Genomic DNA, 20,500 nt, shown 5'->3' with positions numbered 1-20,500 from the left:
ATGTCAAAACTCTTCTAACATGTTTCACTATTCTATGCTGTCGTCACAGTGGAGTCAGGAGCAGGATACTGCCCACAGCTGTCTGATGTGGAACTGCGCTTTAAGAACGCTCCAAGTGAACAGCAAGTGAAACAGAGCCTGGCAAAAGACTGTGATGTCAAACACAACGCTGCAAGGCACCAGGGGCAAGACAGCCTGGAGAGACCCGCCAGCATGGGAAGGCCCAGCGGTGGAGCTGGTGTGAGCAGGCCTGAGGCTGGAGGGGGCGCAAGGTGTGACAGCAGTACCAGCAAGAAGGAGGCTGGCGAAAGTGAAACCATTGAAAGGCCTTCGCATGGGAGCAGCGAAGCTGTTGGTGAGCCAATGTTGCAAAGAGAGAGGACACTGCATTGGGTGGCGGCACAAGCTGGGGCCAGCAAAAAAGTGGATCCCGGGAAGTTCAGTGATGCCAACAGGCTGTAGGTCAAGTGGACGGCACAGAGACTGACTTACCTTTGAATGGGGGCTATGTAGCAACTCGCTACAGGCTGGCACTGGCCTCTAGAAGCACATGAGGCATGGCCATGCTAATGGTCACACCAAGAGAAGATGTGGTATGTGTTTAATGTGTTATTTTGTGTTGGGGAGTGGGGGTAATTGGTGTGTTTGTGGGGGGGGGTTCATTATCAGTGTGAAGCTAGTGGCTAATAGTGACCCCCCCTCTTGTTTTACTATTCTATGCCGTTGCCCCAGCACTTTTTACTCTGACATAATGTCTTGAGCACTAAGTTTAGAGAGTTTCTGAGCTGGGCATACAAGCACATGAAATCTAAGAATCTAAGAGACACATTTACAGAGGCAGCAACTACACCAAGTAAATAAAGCACAAAAGGAAATTCTAAACTAGGAGTAGGACACTTCATTTAAGCATGCTGACATGTCAAACACAAGAGATGAAAAACAAAGTTCTACCACTCCTCCTCCTCTTGGAGCTACAGTCAGTCTACATTCTGTCTGCAGCCTCTTCATGCTTTTAAAACTGATTTGGTGAAGCCTCTGCTAAGGAGAAGCATACTAAATAATTTTAGTATCCTTCCATACTAAATAATTTTAGACCATTTTCAAGCATACTTTTAAAGAACGTCTTAGAAAAAGTTGTTTTCAAACAATTAAGTGTATACATAATATTAAACAAGTTATATGAGAAGTTTCAACCAAGTTTCATTCTAATTATTAGTACTGAGATAGCACTGGTTAATGCTGTGTTTTTATTCTAGTTCTTCTGGATCTTAGTGCAGCTTTTGATACGGCAAGATTCTAATACGCCACCCTGAATACTGGGTCAGCCTCTCGTGTACAGTTTTAGAATGGTTTAAGTCGTGTTTAGTTAATAGACAGTTCATGGTTTCACTAAGAAATCATCCATTAATTTCTTGTGGAGTCCCACGAAGTTCAGTTTTAGGACCTGTGCTTTTCTCTTTGTATGTTACCCCTGATTTAAGTGAAGCTTGGTTCTTTAGCTCCACACATCAAACCTGAAGTACGAAACCTGGTTGTGATCTTAAGACTCTGAGCTCTGTTTTATCCCTCATGTAAACACAGTCACTAAAGTAGCTTTTCATCGTTTGAGAAATATCGCTAAAGTTTGGCCTTTTCTCTCTCAGAGTGACGCAGAGAAACTTGTTCATGCATTTGTTACCAGCAGAGTTGATTACAGGTCACTGTAATGACCTTCTTACTGGACTTTCTAAGAAAACAATACATGTTTTACAGCTTGTACAAAATGCAACAGCGCGCATCCTAACAAAAACGAGAGATCAAATCACTCCTGTTTTAAAAGAGCTAAACTGGTTCAGGATAGTTTCTGATAGATTTTAAAGTTCTGCCACTTTTTTAAGGCTATAAAGGAACTTAAAGCAGAGCTTGCATCACAGAGTATCTGTCAGTTTATGATCCAAAACGTGATCTTAGATCTGCACATACAGGCTTCCTGCAAACACCTTCTGTAAAATACAGAAATGATTCTACAGTTATCTGATTACTCAAATGGTCATGTAAACAGCACAGAGTAAGATCAAGAAATCTGATTAAGGAATCAGATAAAGAGGCTGGATTTTAGCTCAGTAATCAGATTTCTCAGTGTATGTAAACTCTTACTTTGATTTCTTTCAGATTTCTCAGTCTGTGCATGTGTGAGAACACATAGCGGTGCAGGAAATAAGCCGCAGCGTCACCGCGAGATGCAGCAAAACACTTTTAGAGTGATGCTGAAACCAACTACACAAATGAAGGATTTACATCTTCTAGATGATGTACGTTCATATTTTCAAGTAAACTGGCTTGATGTTTTACAAAAAAAGCCACGGCATGAAGTTTGAGTTTTACATCATGTTTACATCACGTTTTTTTCTGTGAGTTTATTGGCCAGTTGTAAAGCGGAAATCCGATTACTGCCTGACTCATGTAGACCCGGAGTTTCCACATTATCTGATCTCAAGTGCATGTAAACACATTGATTGGATTACTGACAAAATCTGATTTTCTGCAGTTATTGGATTATTAAGTGTATGTAAACACACTTTTTAACTCTGAAATTTGAACTGAAACTTGCAAAAGACCTCAACTCATTTGGTCTAATTTCAACAAGTCCATAAACCAGGAGGAAGTAAGGTATTTGGGGTCATGATGTGGAGCCACCAACATGGAGGTGAACACAAAACTCAAAATCAAATGCCATCCCTCACACCCAAACATAACCATTAATATCCCACCCAAATTGACACAAAACTTCACCAGTAACCCCGTCAACCAAACTGAAACCCATTTTCACTCCAATGAAATGGGTCAAGAAGATGAAAAGTATTCTAGCATGAAAAGTAGTAGCAGAAAAATTAAATAAACTTGTGTTAAACTTGTGTTAAAGTGACTTAAAATTAAATAAACTTGTGGTAAACTTGTGTTAAAGTGACTTCACTACTAACTTATAGAACTGTAGTGGAATTTCTTAAAACATGGAGCGTTGACCAGTACAGGACCTAAAGCTTTATTCTTCTTGACCTTGACCAGTACAGGACCTACAGCTTTATTCTTCTATTTTTGGATGTTTTTTATTCTAAATTAAAATAAAATGCTAACGCTCCAGAGTGAGAGGTGTGATCAACAGTAAAGCAGTCCAGGAACTGAACCAGCACAACATAACAACATTAATCATTAGCCTCCTCAGCTCAGCCTGGATGAAGGCTGCTTCTGTATTCGCTCACACATTCACACATTTTGCTACTGTACTATTCAAAACGAGGACATTTCTCCACCTGTTTCAGTAAAACACAGTGTAAACAGAGAGAAAAGGGGATAAAAAGCTGTTTACCTTCAGCGCATCAGCTGCTGTTTCTTTCTAATAACACAGCTCTTCTTCTTGTTGTACTCAGCTTCATTGTCTTTTGGAGAACCACAGTTAGCGCCCCCACCGGGCCTGCAGGAACGATGTCATCAATGGCAGAGCTAGTTTTCTAATCTCACCCGTATTCCGACAAACCCCGCCTCCTGCGCTACGATTGGCTAGAAAATCATACGAGCAGTCCATTGATCCAACAGGAGAGTTTATCCCAGTTCAGCACAGTGAGGCACCTTAACGTGCGTGTTTTACCCATAAGGAAAAGAAATAAATGTAAAGTGTATTTATAAAACACATTTGAAAATGTATGTGGAAGGCCAAAAATGTATTTTTGCTTAATGTAATTTAGTGTTTGAAATATTTTTGGGGGGGATAAAGCAATACATTTGAAATGTATCTCATATAAAAAACACATGCCCATGTATATCAAATTATTATTACTGAAAGGACACCTTCAGAAGTGTACATGCAAACCTAATTTCTGGAAAAGTTTTGACATTTTGTTAAATGCAATGAAAACAAGTATCTGTAATTTGTTAATGCTCTAGTACCTTTATTTAACTGCCAAAAGTACATAGAAAATGTTTCTAATGTTTCACAGACCAACTTCACTGTGTTTTGTAAATTTGTAAATATAGATAAATTTTAACACTCTAATGCTGTCAGAAACATGTCTGTTCCTGTTTACTTGCGTCAGTTACACCAAAAACATTTGTCCTGTCTAAGGTAAAGACTAAACATGGAGAAAATGGAGATATGACACCACACAACATCTCTTGCAGGACTGTACATTTGTGGTCATTCAAACTTAAAAAGCCTTTTAGGTTTAGCTAAACTCAGAGCTGGAATAACTCTGATTCACAAACAAGCTGATAGTCAACACAAACATCAGAGCTGTTAAAGAGCAAATATATTTTTGTGTAAACGAGTTTAACTAAAGAGTAATACAGTAAACTGAACTTACAATAGGAACAGCAAACTCAGTTGGTTTTATACAATTCTGTATTATCTATCAAGAGGACATCAGTTTGCATGAATATTTTTTAAAAATGAATATATTGTAATTTTCATCTTAATAAAAGTCTATGAAGTAGTAAAGATTTAATGTTCAAGTAAAGTCAACTTTTTATATAGTGCTTTTATATAGTCAAGTATTTATATAGTGCTTTTTACAGCAGGTGTTGTCAAAAAGCAGCTTTACTGAAAAAAATCTGGGTCTGAGCCCCCATGAGCATCACCAATGGCTACTCCCTAAGACTAAGAGGAAGAAACCTTGAGAGGAACCAAGACTCACAAGGGTAACCCATCCTCCTCTGGTCAACACCAGGTACCAAACAAATAACTGTAATTAATTGATTATTCTTCCGATAATCATGTACAGAGCAGAGCAGAATCATGTACAAAAGTGGAACAGAGCAGAAGTTGATTTGAAGTATTTTTGAGGTTACTCACTGGCCGTACTGCTGTTTAGCCAGCAGAGGGAGTACAATGTATAATGAAGGCAGGAACAGAGTTGAAACTCTAAGTAAGAAAGTCGTGGCTTAAAAATCACAGATGATGTATAAAACCTGTCTTATGACAATCACTCCATTCTGGAGGCAAATGCCTAATTAGTAACTGCCTTCAAAAAGAACAGGTTGCTATATGAAGGACTCATCTGCGGTTGTATGCATCAATATTACAGATGGATTCTGTAATTAATGTGACTTGTAGTTTAATCATTTTAATTCACCTACTGTCCTCCTCCACTTCTTTTTTTTAACACACACAAGATACTAATGCTTATACTTACATAATTACGTATAATATTAAATAAACTATATTATTAAATAAACTATATTATTATACTTTTATTGTAATTTCTCAAAAGAGTGCTACACAATAATTTAATAGCCATGATATTTTCACCTCAAACACCTGACCTGAAAACAAGTATTTGTAACTATAATTATTGCACTAATGTGCAAATTGTTTTAGCATCTTGTAAATAGTTTTATGCAGGGGTGTCAAACTCAAACACTGAAGGGGCCACATTAAAAAATCTCAACAAATAAGTGGGCCAGAGGCAAAAAAAATGTTTTTATTTCATTTTTAATTAATGTTGTGCTATAACCCAGACTGGCCATTGTTTATTCAAAATACACAAAAAACTTTTTACAGCAATAAAATATAAGCACTTATAGTAGATCTTGTTCAAAATGTAAATGTCCCCAAGAGCTCAATCTTTTAAACTTACCTATTTACTTGAACTAAGACTTGGGTTCAGTTTCTGAGCTGCTGAGCTGATTGTTGGGTGTTTATATTAGCTGAACTGCAGCTGAAATGCAGTTAGTGTGTTTGGTGATATGACTGGTGTGGAACTGTGTAGAATTGTGTAGAACTGAGGAGTAACTGCTGTCCAATAGATTGTTGTTGGGGTAGGAGTGTCAGAGTGGACATTACGTTGCAGTGCATGCTGGGGAGTGTAGTGCAGCATATTGTGAAAAGGGCTAATATTAATAGAAAATTAAAATACCTATGTAGGCCAGATAGGATTGTGTCAGAGGCCTGATCACTTGTGTGTGACACTTGGGGTTTAATGGATGGACTCTTCACAGGGAGCTGTCCTGCTAGGTGTGTGAAACGTAAAACTCGCTGTTGGAGCCTAGCAAGGGAAAAGTAACCTCTAATCCAAAGTAAGTAATCTTCTCTTAGCATATAGTGTGAAACATAAAATAATAATAATAATAAAATAAAGAATAAAACTATATTTGAAAAGATCAAATTTAGAGAAAAAAAACTGTGTATGTGTGACTATTGCTCAGACTGAATGAGTTTTAGTAAACAGGGAACTTATTCAATGCTTTACTCTAATCATGATTAACTGATCTCAAGGTAAAGCATGCAGGATATCAAGCACCCAGCTGTGTGTCATAATCCACAATTGAGTCAGCCAGCTCCAGCAGTGATGAAAAACTTCCCTCAATTTCAGGGTAAATCAATGTAACCAGGAAACAACACTTCTGAGAATAAAGTATGTCAAACTATTTATACACTCTATTTGTGTACTACATGTTGATGGTCACCTTGTAAATGAATGATTAGAAGAACTGAGGTCCAAAGTGATCTGTCTATGATCAGATGTGTTCCTGCTTCAACTTTCTTATTTCAGCTGTGGACATGTACCTTTGGCCTCAGAGTGAGTGAAATGTTAAAAATTTAAACTCTTTTATCCTTTATCTTATCAACTGGACCATATCATATATATATCACAATTGCTCCAATCAAACACATACAGTTAATTAGTTTAGAAGAAAAAGATATTATGGGACATATTTCACACACATTCTCCTATATCCTCTCTCTCATCCTTGACTGCTCTCTGCTCTTTGTAGATGAGAGTGAACTGATTACCATATGGATGCTATCAGCAGACCTGTAGCAAGAGAGAGAGAGAGAATAAAAATAAAAGAGAGAGAGACACATAGAGAGAGACATAAAGAGAGAGCATCCGTGGCCTTAAGTATCACTAGGTTATAAATATGAAGTGCCAAAGAAGGCAGATCATTCATCAAAGTCAGTCATCAACAATAACAACAAACAACAGACAAATGCATGAGACAAGTGTGTTAACATTCAAAACTTTGCTAATAGCTATAAAATGTTATATGCTTGAAAATGCCCTTCTTCACAGTTAAAACAACCAAATCCACAGTGAACCTACCTGGAAGAGATTGCATTTTTGCTTTGCCCCCATGAACAGTGAGGAGGATACGTATATATGCAAACATTTCTCTAAGGATCACCATACTGATTTACAGAAGGTGGTAGTATTTAGGGGTAACCACTGTCACCTCTCCAGATAACAAATGAGTCTTGGCCCAGACTTACTACTTTCATCCAGCCCACATACTGCAGCGGAATGATGGCGATGACCTCATCCGGATCTGGGTACCGGACCTTATACACAACCCATATTAAATCAGAACTCAGACATAATATGGGCCAGAATTCAGCCAGATCACAGCGAAAGTGAACCTTCTGATCCAGAGTAACACTGAGAAGTGATGAAACAAGAGTTTTGGATGTTTAAATAAAAGAGCAGATCTTTCTTCACTGCCCTCTGCTCTGTGCAGATAGAAGTGAAACAATTCTAAAGGTATTTCATCAGTGGTGTCCTAAAGAAAGCCCTCCCCTTACACATGCCACAATGGCAGTGTCAACCCAAAAACTTCTGCATGTGGCACGTCTCCGAGTTGTACTTGAAGTCTGAGGTGTACAGTGTAAAGAGAAATGGGGAAAGTACAGTCCCTTGTGGTGCTCCTGTGCTGCTGACTACAGTCTCTGATGTCCTTCAGTCTGACATACTGAGGTCTGCCAGTGAGGTAGTCAGTAATCCAGGAGACCAGGTACGGATCACCTTGCATCCTTGCCAGATTATGTCTCAGTTGGAGGTGCTAAATGGTGTTAAAGGCACTGGAAAAATCAAAGAACATGACTCTTACAGCACTACCACCCTTGTCCAGGTAAAAGTAGGCCAGATGGAGAAAGTATAGCATGGCATTCTCTACTCCCACTTTCTCCCTGTAGGCGAATAGCAGAGGGTCCATTGCATGTTGAACCTGGGGTCTGAAAAGGTGTAGAATCAGGCGCTCCAGGGTCTTCATCACATGTGATGTTTGAGCGACCGGCCTGAAGTTATTGAGCTCACTGGGTTGCCCCCTCTTGGGTACTAGAATGAGGCATGATGTTTTCCACAGTGTGGGAACCCTCCCCGCAGACTCAGGTTGAAGATGTCCTGTAGGGGTGCCCCCAGCTCAGCAGCACAGGGCTTTAGTAGTCTAGAACACACATTTAGGACACGCCGTCTAACGCATTGTCCATCTTCTGCTTACAGCCTGTAATTGTCTTCATATCATTCCATACCTCCCACGTTATTCTCCCTAATCTTCTGCTCCGCCTTCTTCCTGTAGGACTCCTTGGCCTCTCGCAAGTCATATTAATCCAAAATCAAGGTCAGCTGGTCCTGCTCAGCATTTTTTTTTACCATCCACAGAACATGGTAGGATGTTAATTGCTTAATAGTATCTTGCAGTATTCCTTTCTGTAAGCATTTGCACTCATTATGTTATTCCTCTAATTTATTCACATTTTTACTTTACTTTGTAATATATATACAGTATAATGCACATATATACAGCGCATACAATATATTTTAATTAGAGGTACACTGCTGTCATAGGCTGGGTTTGAAAAAGCATACTGTGTGCAGGTGACTTTAAAAGACACCTAATACCATGACAGGTGTTGTTAGAGAGTGTTGCCTTCTACCCATCTCCAAAGTCAAAAATAAGTTTTAAAAATGTCATGTTTGGATTCAAATCTGTGTGTTGTTTCCTACAATTGCTAAAAGGGCAGTCATTACATCTTTATTACTTTTTAAATACCTTAATTAATAATATAAGCTAATTTTACCAAATAACAAGATGTGTTGCTTAAACATGGATGTAAAAGTTGATGCTGTTTGGATTCTTAGATTGGGACCAACTTTAGTTACTGTTTTAATCGTGGTATGTATGACTTTGAACTTCCTATCAGTAAAGCCCTTTCTGTAAGTTACATCTGCGAGCATCTGACTCTGCTTGAAACCTTACATCAACATCAATATGATTGTCATACATTGTAAATACTTTTTTGGATTAGCAAATATGATGAAAAGATTATAACAAAATCTAAATAACATCATATTTCATCAAATTAAACCTGCATTTCTGAAGCAAATTATTTATGGTAGCTCTGTAACACAGTCCAGAAGAAATTCTGCTAAAGTGCATTTAAATGTTAAAAATTTCAAAATAATACAAAAAAACTTTGGAGACATTTGTCTGTGTGTAACAACATCCTTTAAATAGGATTTTTTTTCTCTCACTGTCTTTCACTTTCTTTCTCTTCCTACACTTTGTTCAGTTAAGTGAAAGTGAAACTTACCCCTTCAGGTTTATCCTTCAGTTCTGAGCGAATGTGAGTCTGTGTTTATGATATTTGTGTTTGCAGTCTTGTCATTCATTTGTCTGTGTTAAGTGTTTTTAACTTTGAGTCAGTGAAAAGAAAGGTGTAATTTTTAATCATACTTGTTTTGTTCTCTTCTCTCACATACAGAACCAGGAACTAGGAACTTCTTTCTGTTTGAGCTGCGGAACAAGACATTAGTGTTCTTCCCTTGTGTAATTGCTGTAAAATGACAGAATCCAGTATTTCAGTAGATCAAAATCAGTTCAGCTGCTCAATATGCCTTGAACTACTGATGGATCCAGTGACCACCCCATGTGGACACAACTTCTGTAAGCTGTGTATTAAGAGCTGCTGGGACGAAGAGGATCTGAAAGGTGTCTACAGCTGCCCTCAGTGCAGATGCTCCTTCACTCCAAGGCCCGTTGTGGGTAAAAACAACATGCTGGCTGAAGTGGTGGAGAAACTGAAGACGTTACACCAAGCTACTTCTACTGCTCACTGTCCTGCTGGACCTGAAGAGGTGGAGTGTGATTTCTGTACTGGGAGAAAACTCAAAGCCCTCAAATCCTGCCTGGTGTGTCGAGCCTCTTACTGTGAAACTCACATCCAGTCTCACTATGAATCTTCTGCCTTTAAGAATCACAAGCTGGTCAAAGTGTCCAGACGACTACAGGAGCAGATCTGTTCTGAGCATGAAAAACAACTAGAGGTTTACTGTCGCACTGACCAGCAGTGTATCTGCATGCTATGTACCATGGATGGCCATAAAGGACATGATACAGTATCAGGTGCAGCAGAAAGAGCTGAAAAACAGGTAAAATATACTATAACCTTCTTCTACCAACATTCTTTTGTGTGTGTGGTTGTGTATACTACGTTTGCCATCCTTTTATTGAGTTAAAGCTTTTCAGTATAATTTTTCTCCAAAAATGAAAGTAAAATCACAATACAATGTCTATTGTGTTCATTTACCCACCATGCAATTATCAATATTAAAAGAAACCAGTTCAGCTTTTAGATCATTCATAAGACTTTTGGCTCACTCATTCGACATGTGGGCTTGCACTGTCATCCCCCGCCCCGCCAAAGCATATGATCTAGGTGATGACTCATGTAACCTATTTGATTAGTTTGAATTTACTTGTACTTTCAGTTCGTTGGTTTAGACTGTGGAACTGATGTTAACTCTCCCCATTCTTACTTTAATCTCCTGGGAGAGAAAACAAGGTAGAATGTGCACACATCTACATTTCCTCATGTAGATGATTCTGAATGTGTTTGAAACATTTTATTAAAGCAGGCATTCTTAAACTGGTCCTCAGGGAACCCCAAATGGTCCACATATTCACACCAACACAACTCATAATGCATAAGGATAGAACAAAAATGTCAATCCTTTAAAAAAAAAACATGAATTTCACATCAATTAACATGTGGTTTTAGACACATTATATGTCACAACCATGTCAAAAAACATGAATACATGCAAATGTTACATTACAGATTTTTCACATGATGTTACATGTTTATTGTGATTTTGTTTTTGTTTGTTTGTTTGTTTGTTTGTTTTTGTAAAGACCCTACTGCTCCTTTTTTTGGTATCATCTATGTTTTCCAAGGACAGATTAGTTCAACCAGTATTCACTGCTTGTTGCTACTGTTTGTATTTATTGGGTTATGTGTATCTGTGTTTACAATACTTTTTTGGCCTATGTGCCCATAAGCTTTCTATTAGCAATCTGAATCTGAAAATATAATGCAGCAGGAAAGTTACAATGTGAGTGCACTAAACATGAATTTATCATTAACACCAACAAGCACATTAACAACACTGGGCATTTTTAAAGAATCAGTTACTGGAGACCCAAAGAAAATTCCAGCAGAAAATCCAGGAGAAAGAGAAGGAACTCCAAGAGCTAAAGAAAGCTGTGGAATCACACATGGTGAGTTTGAACTGCTCAGGAGAAGATCAAGAGCTGGTCTGTTGAGGAGCCACAAACTGCTCTAACCATATTTAGGAGACATGCTTATTCAATGTAAAAACTTTTTTTATAGTATTTTACTTTGTCAGATTGACCCATCCTCTGCATTCTAATGTGTTGTTTGATAGCTAAACCTGTGATGAAAAGTCTTTAAACTTAATTAGAAATTGTTGCAGAATAATGCCTCTTACTTAAATGCTGAGTGCATTCATAATTTCAAACAATATTTATTTTATGTGTAAAAGTTCATGCTGTGGATAAATTCAGTGTAGTTTTTATTGATGTGTATTTAAGGTAGTTTAAATGTCTCTGCCACTAAACTGTAGTCATTTTTACACAAAACATCATAAATATATCTGAATAATTAAATGATAGCTACCTCTAACAGACTCTTCGCCTATCTCTATGTGCTTTAACAGAGCTCTGCTCAGGCTGCAGTGAAGAACTGTGAGAAGATCTTTACTGAGCTGATCTGCTCCATTGAGAGAAAACGCTCTGAGCTATCAGAGATGATCAGAACCCAGGAGAAAGTGGCAGTGACTCGAGCAGAAGAAGCCCTGAAGAGATTAGAGCAGGAGATTGAAGAGCTGAGGAGGAGAGACGCTGACCTGGAACAGCTTTCACACACTGAGGACCACATACATTTTCTCCAGGTAACAGCGCTAGAGAAATTACCACACAGAGACCTAAACTTTCATAAATAGAAACATAGGCTTAAACTTTACCATGCAATAATACTGGAACTTTTGATCTTCAACTTACATGTAAAACATTATGATGTAGCTATGTGTGTGAGTGTAAAATTACTGAAAAAGAGCAATTAAGTTTTGCTTCATTTAACCCGTAGACGTCTGAAGTTATTAGTCATTTTTCTATATTATTTCAATATACAGTTGTATGCAAAGCTTTTAGCACCCCTGGTCAAATTATACAGTTTGTTGATTTTCTGTCTGAAAAGAGCATAACACCACCTCTGCATGGAAGATGACTTAAATGTGTCATATGACCTCAAAATGTAATGCACAATTATTTGTTTTCTTAATTGAACATTTGAACAAAATAAAACTTGTAGGGCCTGATGCATAGAATGCACCACCAGATTTACTGTACCATTAAGAGCAAATAGTGTGGCAACATATTCACTCATTCACTTAAAATCAATTTTACAAATATTTTACATGAGAACATTGCATTTTTATTAGTGAAAATGAATTTCTTCAAATGTCAAAACTCATCAAACTATATTATGTATTACTTTCATATGCATAAATTAAATTCCTGAGAATAGGAAATAAAAATAGAAAATAAAAGCTAAAGATGGATTGATGGAATTTTAGCATGTCAATTTAATTTTTTTTTTAATTACCACATGTTAAACTTTAATTCATGTTAGACAATACTGCAATTATAATGAATTAGAAAAAGGCTGGAATTCTCATCAATGAGAAATGAGATCTTACATGCTAAAATAGAATTTTATCATCGACAACAATCATGAGAGAGGGTGAAAGACATTTCAAAAACATAAGTCTGACTGACCTCTAGTCTGTGATGCAGTGATTTCTTGTGCTATATCAAATGTTTTTATTCTACTTGCCATACATAAATTAATATTCCCATAAAGTGGATGCTTAAACTCCAGTTTATACAACAGATACTGAAATACCAACAGCTCAACACTGATCTAACGTCAATTGTTTTAGATACACAAATTGACGCATGTAAAACCAAATACAACAAGTTACCAAATCATAGTTCAGATGACTAACTTACTGTTTTAACTGTAACTCAGATTTCTGATTTTGTAAGGTTTGATATTTATTTTCTAAACTTGTGTGGGAGAAGTATCAAGTCTGACCTGTGGTGTGTGAAGTCATTAGTCTGCTGGCCAGCAAGCTAACAGCCTCACATATCACAAAACCTGATTCATTTCTGCATTTCTATCACTCTAAAATCATTCAGTCGACTTCACTCACTCAAATTTTGCTAGCCTAGCATAGCAGATACCAGCTAGCTGTTAGCAAGTGATGCTCATTTTCATTACAAAATATACAAAATTTAACATTAACAAATTATAGGAAAACTATAGAATAAGGTTCTAGTAAATGTCCAATAAAAAACTGTTGCTATGTCAAATAAACCAGCTATTACTCAGCAAACGCATTTTGAAGCCTTCTTAAGTTTTAAGAAGTGGCTCTAAGCTTGCAGTTCCTGCTCAGTTGAACGTTGGTGATGTCTCAGATCTGTAAAGGCTCATTCAACACATCAGTAAAATGAATTATATTTTTTTAATTAACATTCTGCATCGACCGTTTTTTCACATTTTAATGATAATGTCAAAAAGGTAACAGAAATGTAAAACATTTATTTTTCTGCAAAATGGGACTGTGCACACAACAACTTTTTATAAAATATCTTCTCTTTTACTTGCACACACAACTGTGGTATGGTTTGAAAGATTAAAATCTGGACAGAATATATTTACTGGTTTCATTAGAGATAAATAATTTTAAAATTACAACATCATTTTATTGTTGCCTGTTACATCAATGTAAATGCAATTTTTAAGAGACAAGTGTTTATTTGAACATTCTCTCTTTTTTCTTTATTGTCCATTTTTTGTTTTCTTTTGTTTTCTTTTTGTTCTGTGTAGAGTTTCCCATCTTTTTCAGCTCCTCCTGAATTTGCCAGATGTTCAACCACTGTGTTCAGTCCTCTACTTACCTTTGAGGAGATAGTAAAGACTGTGTTTCAGCTGAGTGAGAAACTGGAAGAGCACTGTGAACAGGAATTTAAAAAGATATCCAGTGGAGGTAGATTACATTAATGTAGTAACTTCTTTTGGGCCAATTTGTTCACTGAAAAAACAAAAGAAACAAAATCTCCTGTCTATTCATTTACATGAAAGATATTCTGTTTTATTAAATGCAATAATATGACAGTGTTACTGCAAATTTTGCTTTTACAATAATCTGACCAGACTAATTGACAAAAGTACAATTTTCACTCTCTCGCTCTCTCTCTCTCTCTCTCTCTCTCTCTCTCTCTCTCTCTGTCTCTGTGTTCCTTTATGATATCTGTGTTAAATATTTCCACAGTGAAGGAAATAATGGTTGTTCCCCTTCCTGAACCCCAAAGCAGAGAAGAATTTCTTGAGTGTACGTCTACATCTCTTGCACACATATACACATTACTAGGAAAACAAATTATAACTAGACTAACAAATACCAGTAAAGAATCAAACCAGTCTTGGCCTGGTCCTACCCAGATTGATCACAGGCCCACCCAATCAAATATGGGAAGAGCATTTATTAAGCTGTATTTTTTTGTTTGTTTGTTTCTGTTGGTGCTGTGATTGTATTATAGCCAATCAAATCATTATGCTGTCCACCAAGCACCACCTTCTTTTCTCAGCTCCAATAACTGCTTAGCATTCGTTGCTATCCACCAATGCCTCGAGCCCTCGGTTTGTTATCAGAGTGTCAGTAATTGAATTTGAAGCTCCAGCTTTAGTTAACAATGTACCTGTTGGAGCTGTAAAAATGAGATTTCACCCCAATGCAATATATCAGTTTTACCCATCCAGAGGCAAAAACAAATTTGAAAAACTTTGTTGCTGTCAGTTTTGTGTGACTTTGGTACTTTAGATGTTCTGTGACTACAAAAGCTGTCAAAATGTCAAATTAAATAGTCTACTTAAATGCATCAGGTTCATCAAATGTAAGACATAAATGGGTTATGAATATTTTTATCCTCGCCATTGCAGTATGCCTTAGCCTAGGATAATTAGGTTTAAGTTTTTAAGTTTGCTGTGTAGCTCAGCAGCCAAACTGCAACTCAGTTATGTCATCGTCATTGGGCAAAAGTTGTGCCCGACATGAGCGGACATGCTTTATAGTGAGTGTTGCTGTAGTGCTGGTTGTGTTTATGTGAATCCACATTCTACTTGTTTGCTCTTGTTTTGTATTACCGTATGCCAGATGTGTTGGAATAGGAATGATGATGACTGTACTGCTGTCAGGAATTGGCAATAGCCTGATGTTATGTCATTGCAGGACAATAGTGCATTTGAAAATTATATTAAAGTTGAACAAGCCACTTTTTTGCAGGTTTACCCAAAAAAGTTCTACCTTTGGTTTAGGTGTAGGTTAATTTTCTTGATGGCTTTTCTGTCAGAATCTATCTGAGTCTTTATTCATTACAGCTAATGACATTTGTTTTTCCCCATCAGATTCCTGTGAGCTCACAATGGATCCAAACACAGTGAATACACTCCTCCACATGTCAGAAGGAAACATGGTGGTGACCTGCAGTGAAACAGTCCAGTCATACCCCCCTCATCCAGAGAGATTTGACTTTTATCCCCAGGTGCTGTGTAGAGAGAGTGTGGGTGGACGCTGCTACTGGGAGGTGGACTGGAGTGGAAGTGGTGGGCTTTATATTGCAGTCTCATATAAAGGCATCAGCAGGAAGGGAAATGGTTTCTTTGGATACAATGATCAGTCCTGGAGTTTGTTCTGCTCTCCCTCCAGTTACTCATTTGTACATAATAGCAAAGGTACTGTAATCCCCATAGGATCTGACTGCTCTAGAATAGGAGTGTATGTGGATTATAGTGCAGGAATTGTGTCCTTCTACAGCATCTCAGAAACAATGATCCTCCTCCATAGAGTTCAGACCACATTCACCCAGCCCCTCTATCCTGGGTTTTGGGTTGGTTTAGGATCAGCACTTAAACTGTCCCATCCACCGCAACAGATGATTATGAGTCCCTAAGAAGCTTTGTTTTAGCTTCACCTCCACTAAAAATAAATCCTAGTATGATTTTAATTATACTTCAATAATAATATAGAATGAGAAACTCCTTGTGTGTTCTGGTGCTGTATAACAGAACTGGTATTTTTGGATCCACAAAGAAATTACATGGAATAATGGAATAAATTTGAGAATCATTGATTATTTTCAGATTTCTTTCAGAAGAGAGAAGTGTTCTACACCGAAAATCCAAAAACCTTCCTGTATGAATCTTCCGTAAAATTCCGTATATTGTATATAATGCTTGTAAGTTTTCTTTTAGCAAAAATATATCAATTATGTATGTCACAGTCACAATTTGACAACTGTCACATTTGATGACAATCATGTAACCAGCAGTATCAGGTGGATAGTGACTTTATTTCTTCTGCACTACAGCTGATAAATAAAGGATAATGGTGCTCAAATAGTGACTTTTAGATACTTACATAACTGAGAAATATAATCAGCAATCACACAGAAATAATATGAAAAGCCATATTTTTATTAATGCACAAATCTCTGTTCAGTATTACACAGCTGTGTTACGTTCATTGTGTTGGGAAACAAAAATATCAGATCAACTGCAGTGTATTTCTAGGAGACTGTTACAAAGCTTGCATTTCCTTTTTGGCAAAGTGTTCTTTGCAAACGTGGCTGGTGAGTTTCAGGTCATTCTTTTCTTTATATTATTTTTTTAGCCTCTTTTTCTAGTCTAATTTAGAGCTAAATTTGTACACCTGCAGCTCACAACTAGGCCTGTTTTCACAAAGCTTCTCAGAGCAAGAGAGTTGACTTAGGATCTGTTCCTGTCCAGCATGTCATAGTAAATTAGAGCAGAAAATCTGGCTCAATATCTGTAGTTAGAGATCTGTATGTAATGCTGGGATCTGGTTTAACTTTTAAAGCACAGTTAATAACATTACTAATATAGCAAAGGCGAGACCCCATCTTGGGTTACAAGATACTAAAATACTGATTATCCTGTTTTTATCATTGTAATACATTGCTCACATGGCTTTCTAAACTACCACAAACTACAACTTGTTTAAAATGCAGCAGCAAGGACTTTAACATGTGCTAAAAAATGAGATTGTAATTAACCAGCTTTTATTATCACTCCACTGGCTGCCAGTTACTAACTGTAAAAAAAATCCTGTAAAAATGTATTGCTAGTTTTTAAAGCTCCTAATGATGCAGTACCTTCATACGTCTCTGACTGCCTAATAAACGTGTTGTGTTTACATGCACTTAATAATCCGATAACTGCAGAAAATCAGATTTTGTCAGTAATCCGATCATTTACATTCACCTGAGTAATCAGATAACGGGAAACTCCAGGACTACATGAGTCAGTAATCAGATTTCTGCTTTACAACCAGCCAATAAACTCACAGAAGAAGACGTGATGCAAATGTAACATACAACTCAAACTTCATGCTGCAGTTTTTTTTTAAATATCATACCACTGAAAATATGAACTTACATCATCTAGAAGATGAAGAATAACTCCTTTGAAATGAAACTCCTTAATTTCCTGTTTGGTTTCAGCACCAGTCCAGAAATGTTTTGCTGTGTCTCGCGACATCCACCGTCTGATCTTGCACATGCACAGACCGAGAAATCTAATAGAAATCAGAGTAAGACTTTACATGCACTGATAAATCTGATTACTGAGTTAAAATCGAGCTCTCTTTATTGGATTTCTAGATTGGTGTGTGGTGTTTACATGACCATTTGAATAATTGGATAACTACTGAAATCTGAATATGATCGGATTATTGAGTGCATGTAAACACACTCAATGTCCCAAATTCTGTCTTAACATCATTGAGTGCTGCTTCTCCATATGGTACATATGAAATTTAAAAACAGGTGGAGCAGTTTTTTGTTTTTATGAAATAAAGATCTGGAAAATGCTGCAAATAAACATTAGTCAGGCTCCTCTTAATGATTTTAAAAAACAGTTAAATCTCTTAATTTTAGCATTTAAACAGCTTACTTATAAATAGCTTATTTATTGTTTATTATTTTCATTATAAGGCATTATTATTTTTATTGTTTTATTTTTGTTTGTTTATATCATTGTCTTTGTTATTGTTCTTTTTTTGTCTCAGCTTTTATTGTGTCTTATTGTTTGCTGATATTACTACTTTATTTGACTATAACTAGTTTCTTTTTTTTCTTGATTGTTTTTTAGTTCACTGTAAAACATTTTGAGCTGTATTTTGAATGTGTGAAAAAGTAATATTCAAATAAAGATTGTTATGACCTACCTTATCTAATCAATCCTTCATTAAATTAAATCAGGTGCTGCTGATGGAATTGAAAAAATCCATGTGAAAGCTGTACGGCATTGGGAAGTCAGGAACCAAACCTGTGTTTGTCACGCTTCCTGGTTCTCATTCGGACTCCCAGACCACCAAGAACTCCACTTCCCAGAATCCTTCAGTCAGTCACGAGACTCTGCCAACCAATCACCAACCACCTAACAGATCACAGTCACCGGAATACTAATCATCATCACCTGTTGCACTCTGTATTTATACCGGTTTGTTTGAAACGTATCTTTGCGAAGTATTGCCCTTACCTAGTCTGTGCATACCGAGCCGTTTGTTTTTCTGATTGCTACTCCGTGTTTGACCTCGCTTGTTTTTTCGTTTTCGATTCTCGTCTCTGTCTTGGCTTTGTTGTTTTGGTTTTTGTGCTATTTCTGGTTACGACCCTCGCCTGTTTTTTCGACTTCGCTTTCGCCTATGCCCATGTATTTCGTCTGCTTGTTCTGGTTATTGGCCTGGTCTGGTGTTAACCCTGTTTACTCCCGTCAGAATAAATCTTCCGGATTAACTTTTATCCGCGTGTGTCTGGTTTACAAACCCTGCGTTACAGAATACTTCGCCATCATGCAGACAGCGGATATAAAGGAGATCGTCTCGGCTGTGAGTAACCAGGGTGCTATTTTAAATCAGCATAATCAGTTATTTGAGTCTCTTACTCACTCTGTCGGCTCCCTCACACAACAGCAGAGTGAGCAGCAACAACAGTTAGCATCCATAGCGAATAGCCTAAAGGAGATCACATCTCAGCTCCAGAACATGAATGCTAGCGGATCTAGTGAAACTAATCCTAGTCCTGTTGTTTCTCTACCTACTCCAACTAGTGTTTTCCCTGTTAGTAAGCCCGACAAGTTTGATGGTTCGCCAGACCAGTGTCGCGGTTTTTTGCTTCAGTGTTCGATTTTTTTTAGTAACTCGGCTCCTAGTTCAGACACCGCGCGTATTTCATTTTTAATTTCACGTCTTACTGGTCGAGCCCTGGAATGGGCCACTGCAATCTGGCCGCAGGCGCAATTAGACACATATGAACAGTTCGTTAAAAAATTCAAATCCGTTTTTGATCACCCTCATGAAGGACGCTCTCAGGGGGAATTACTCGTTAAACTGCGCCAACGAAACCGCTCCGTCGCCGACTATGCCCTGGAATTTCGTACGCTAGCCGCTGGCAGTGGATGGAATGAGCCAGCTCTTATCATTGCTTTTCGAAATGGACTTAATTCAGACATTCTATCCGAATTGGCTTGCAAAGATGATGATCTGTCATTAGAGGGACTTATTAGTTTGGCTATTCGGTTAGATCAGCTGAGATCCTCAAGAACTTCCTCACGCCCTTCAGCCATGGCTCACCACCGAGGAAGTTCCACTACCCATGCTTCACCTGCCAGTATCCCCAGCCAGGATCAAGCTCTGGCCGAGCCCATGCAGTGTGATTCCACCCGTCTGTCACAGGAGGAGCGGCTTCGAAGGTTACAAAGAGGCCTGTGCATGTATTGTGGCGTTGCTGGTCACGTTTTACGTGACTGTCGGGCGCGTCCGCATAGACCTCAAGCACCGACCCCTGGAAAGCGCGTGGAGAATACTCCACGCGCTAATGTGGTGAGTGTTCCCACGAGGGGGTTGGTTACGAAGTCGTTTCAGCTGCCTGTGACTTTGTGCTGCCTCAATTCTGCTTATGTTTTTTCAGCCCTAATTGACTCCGGAGCAGAGGGAAACTTCATCCACCGATCCCTCGTAGAACAACTTCAGCTTCCTGTTGAGACCCTTCAAGCATCTCTACGATTATCAGCGGTGGATGGAGACCCAGTTGGAGAGGGTGTCATCGACACTCTCACAAGGCCTGTTATTATGTACACCAGCGCTCTTCACAAAGAGGAGATCAGCTTTTTTGTATTGAACACTTCAGCCTATTCAGTGATTTTAGGTTTGCCCTGGCTGCACAAACACAACCCAAACATTTCTTGGTCTGAACGTGAGATCTGTAGCTGGTCCCCCTTCTGTCACGAACAATGTCTAGAACTTCCCAG

General features: G+C 37.9%; 1 protein-coding gene across 1 annotated transcript; it reads left to right on the top strand.

The window, feature by feature from the left end:
* Positions 1-9,318: 9,318 nt before the first annotated feature.
* LOC118801888 (tripartite motif-containing protein 16-like) lies at positions 9,319-16,353 on the top strand. The gene is made up of 7 exons (XM_036562287.1): positions 9,319-9,373; positions 9,512-10,178; positions 11,212-11,307; positions 11,766-11,999; positions 14,000-14,159; positions 14,445-14,504; positions 15,578-16,353. Exons 2-7 carry the CDS (start codon positions 9,591-9,593, stop codon positions 16,120-16,122), a joined length of 1,683 nt encoding a protein of 560 aa, XP_036418180.1. The 5' UTR covers positions 9,319-9,373; positions 9,512-9,590; the 3' UTR covers positions 16,123-16,353.
* Positions 16,354-20,500: the final 4,147 nt, after the last annotated feature.

Source organism: Colossoma macropomum, unplaced genomic scaffold (assembly GCF_904425465.1).
Source record: "Colossoma macropomum unplaced genomic scaffold, Colossoma_macropomum, whole genome shotgun sequence".
NCBI lineage: Eukaryota > Metazoa > Chordata > Actinopteri > Characiformes > Serrasalmidae > Colossoma > Colossoma macropomum.
The sequence above is the reverse complement of the archived record's forward strand: the minus strand, read 5'-3'. Positions and strand labels throughout refer to the sequence as shown.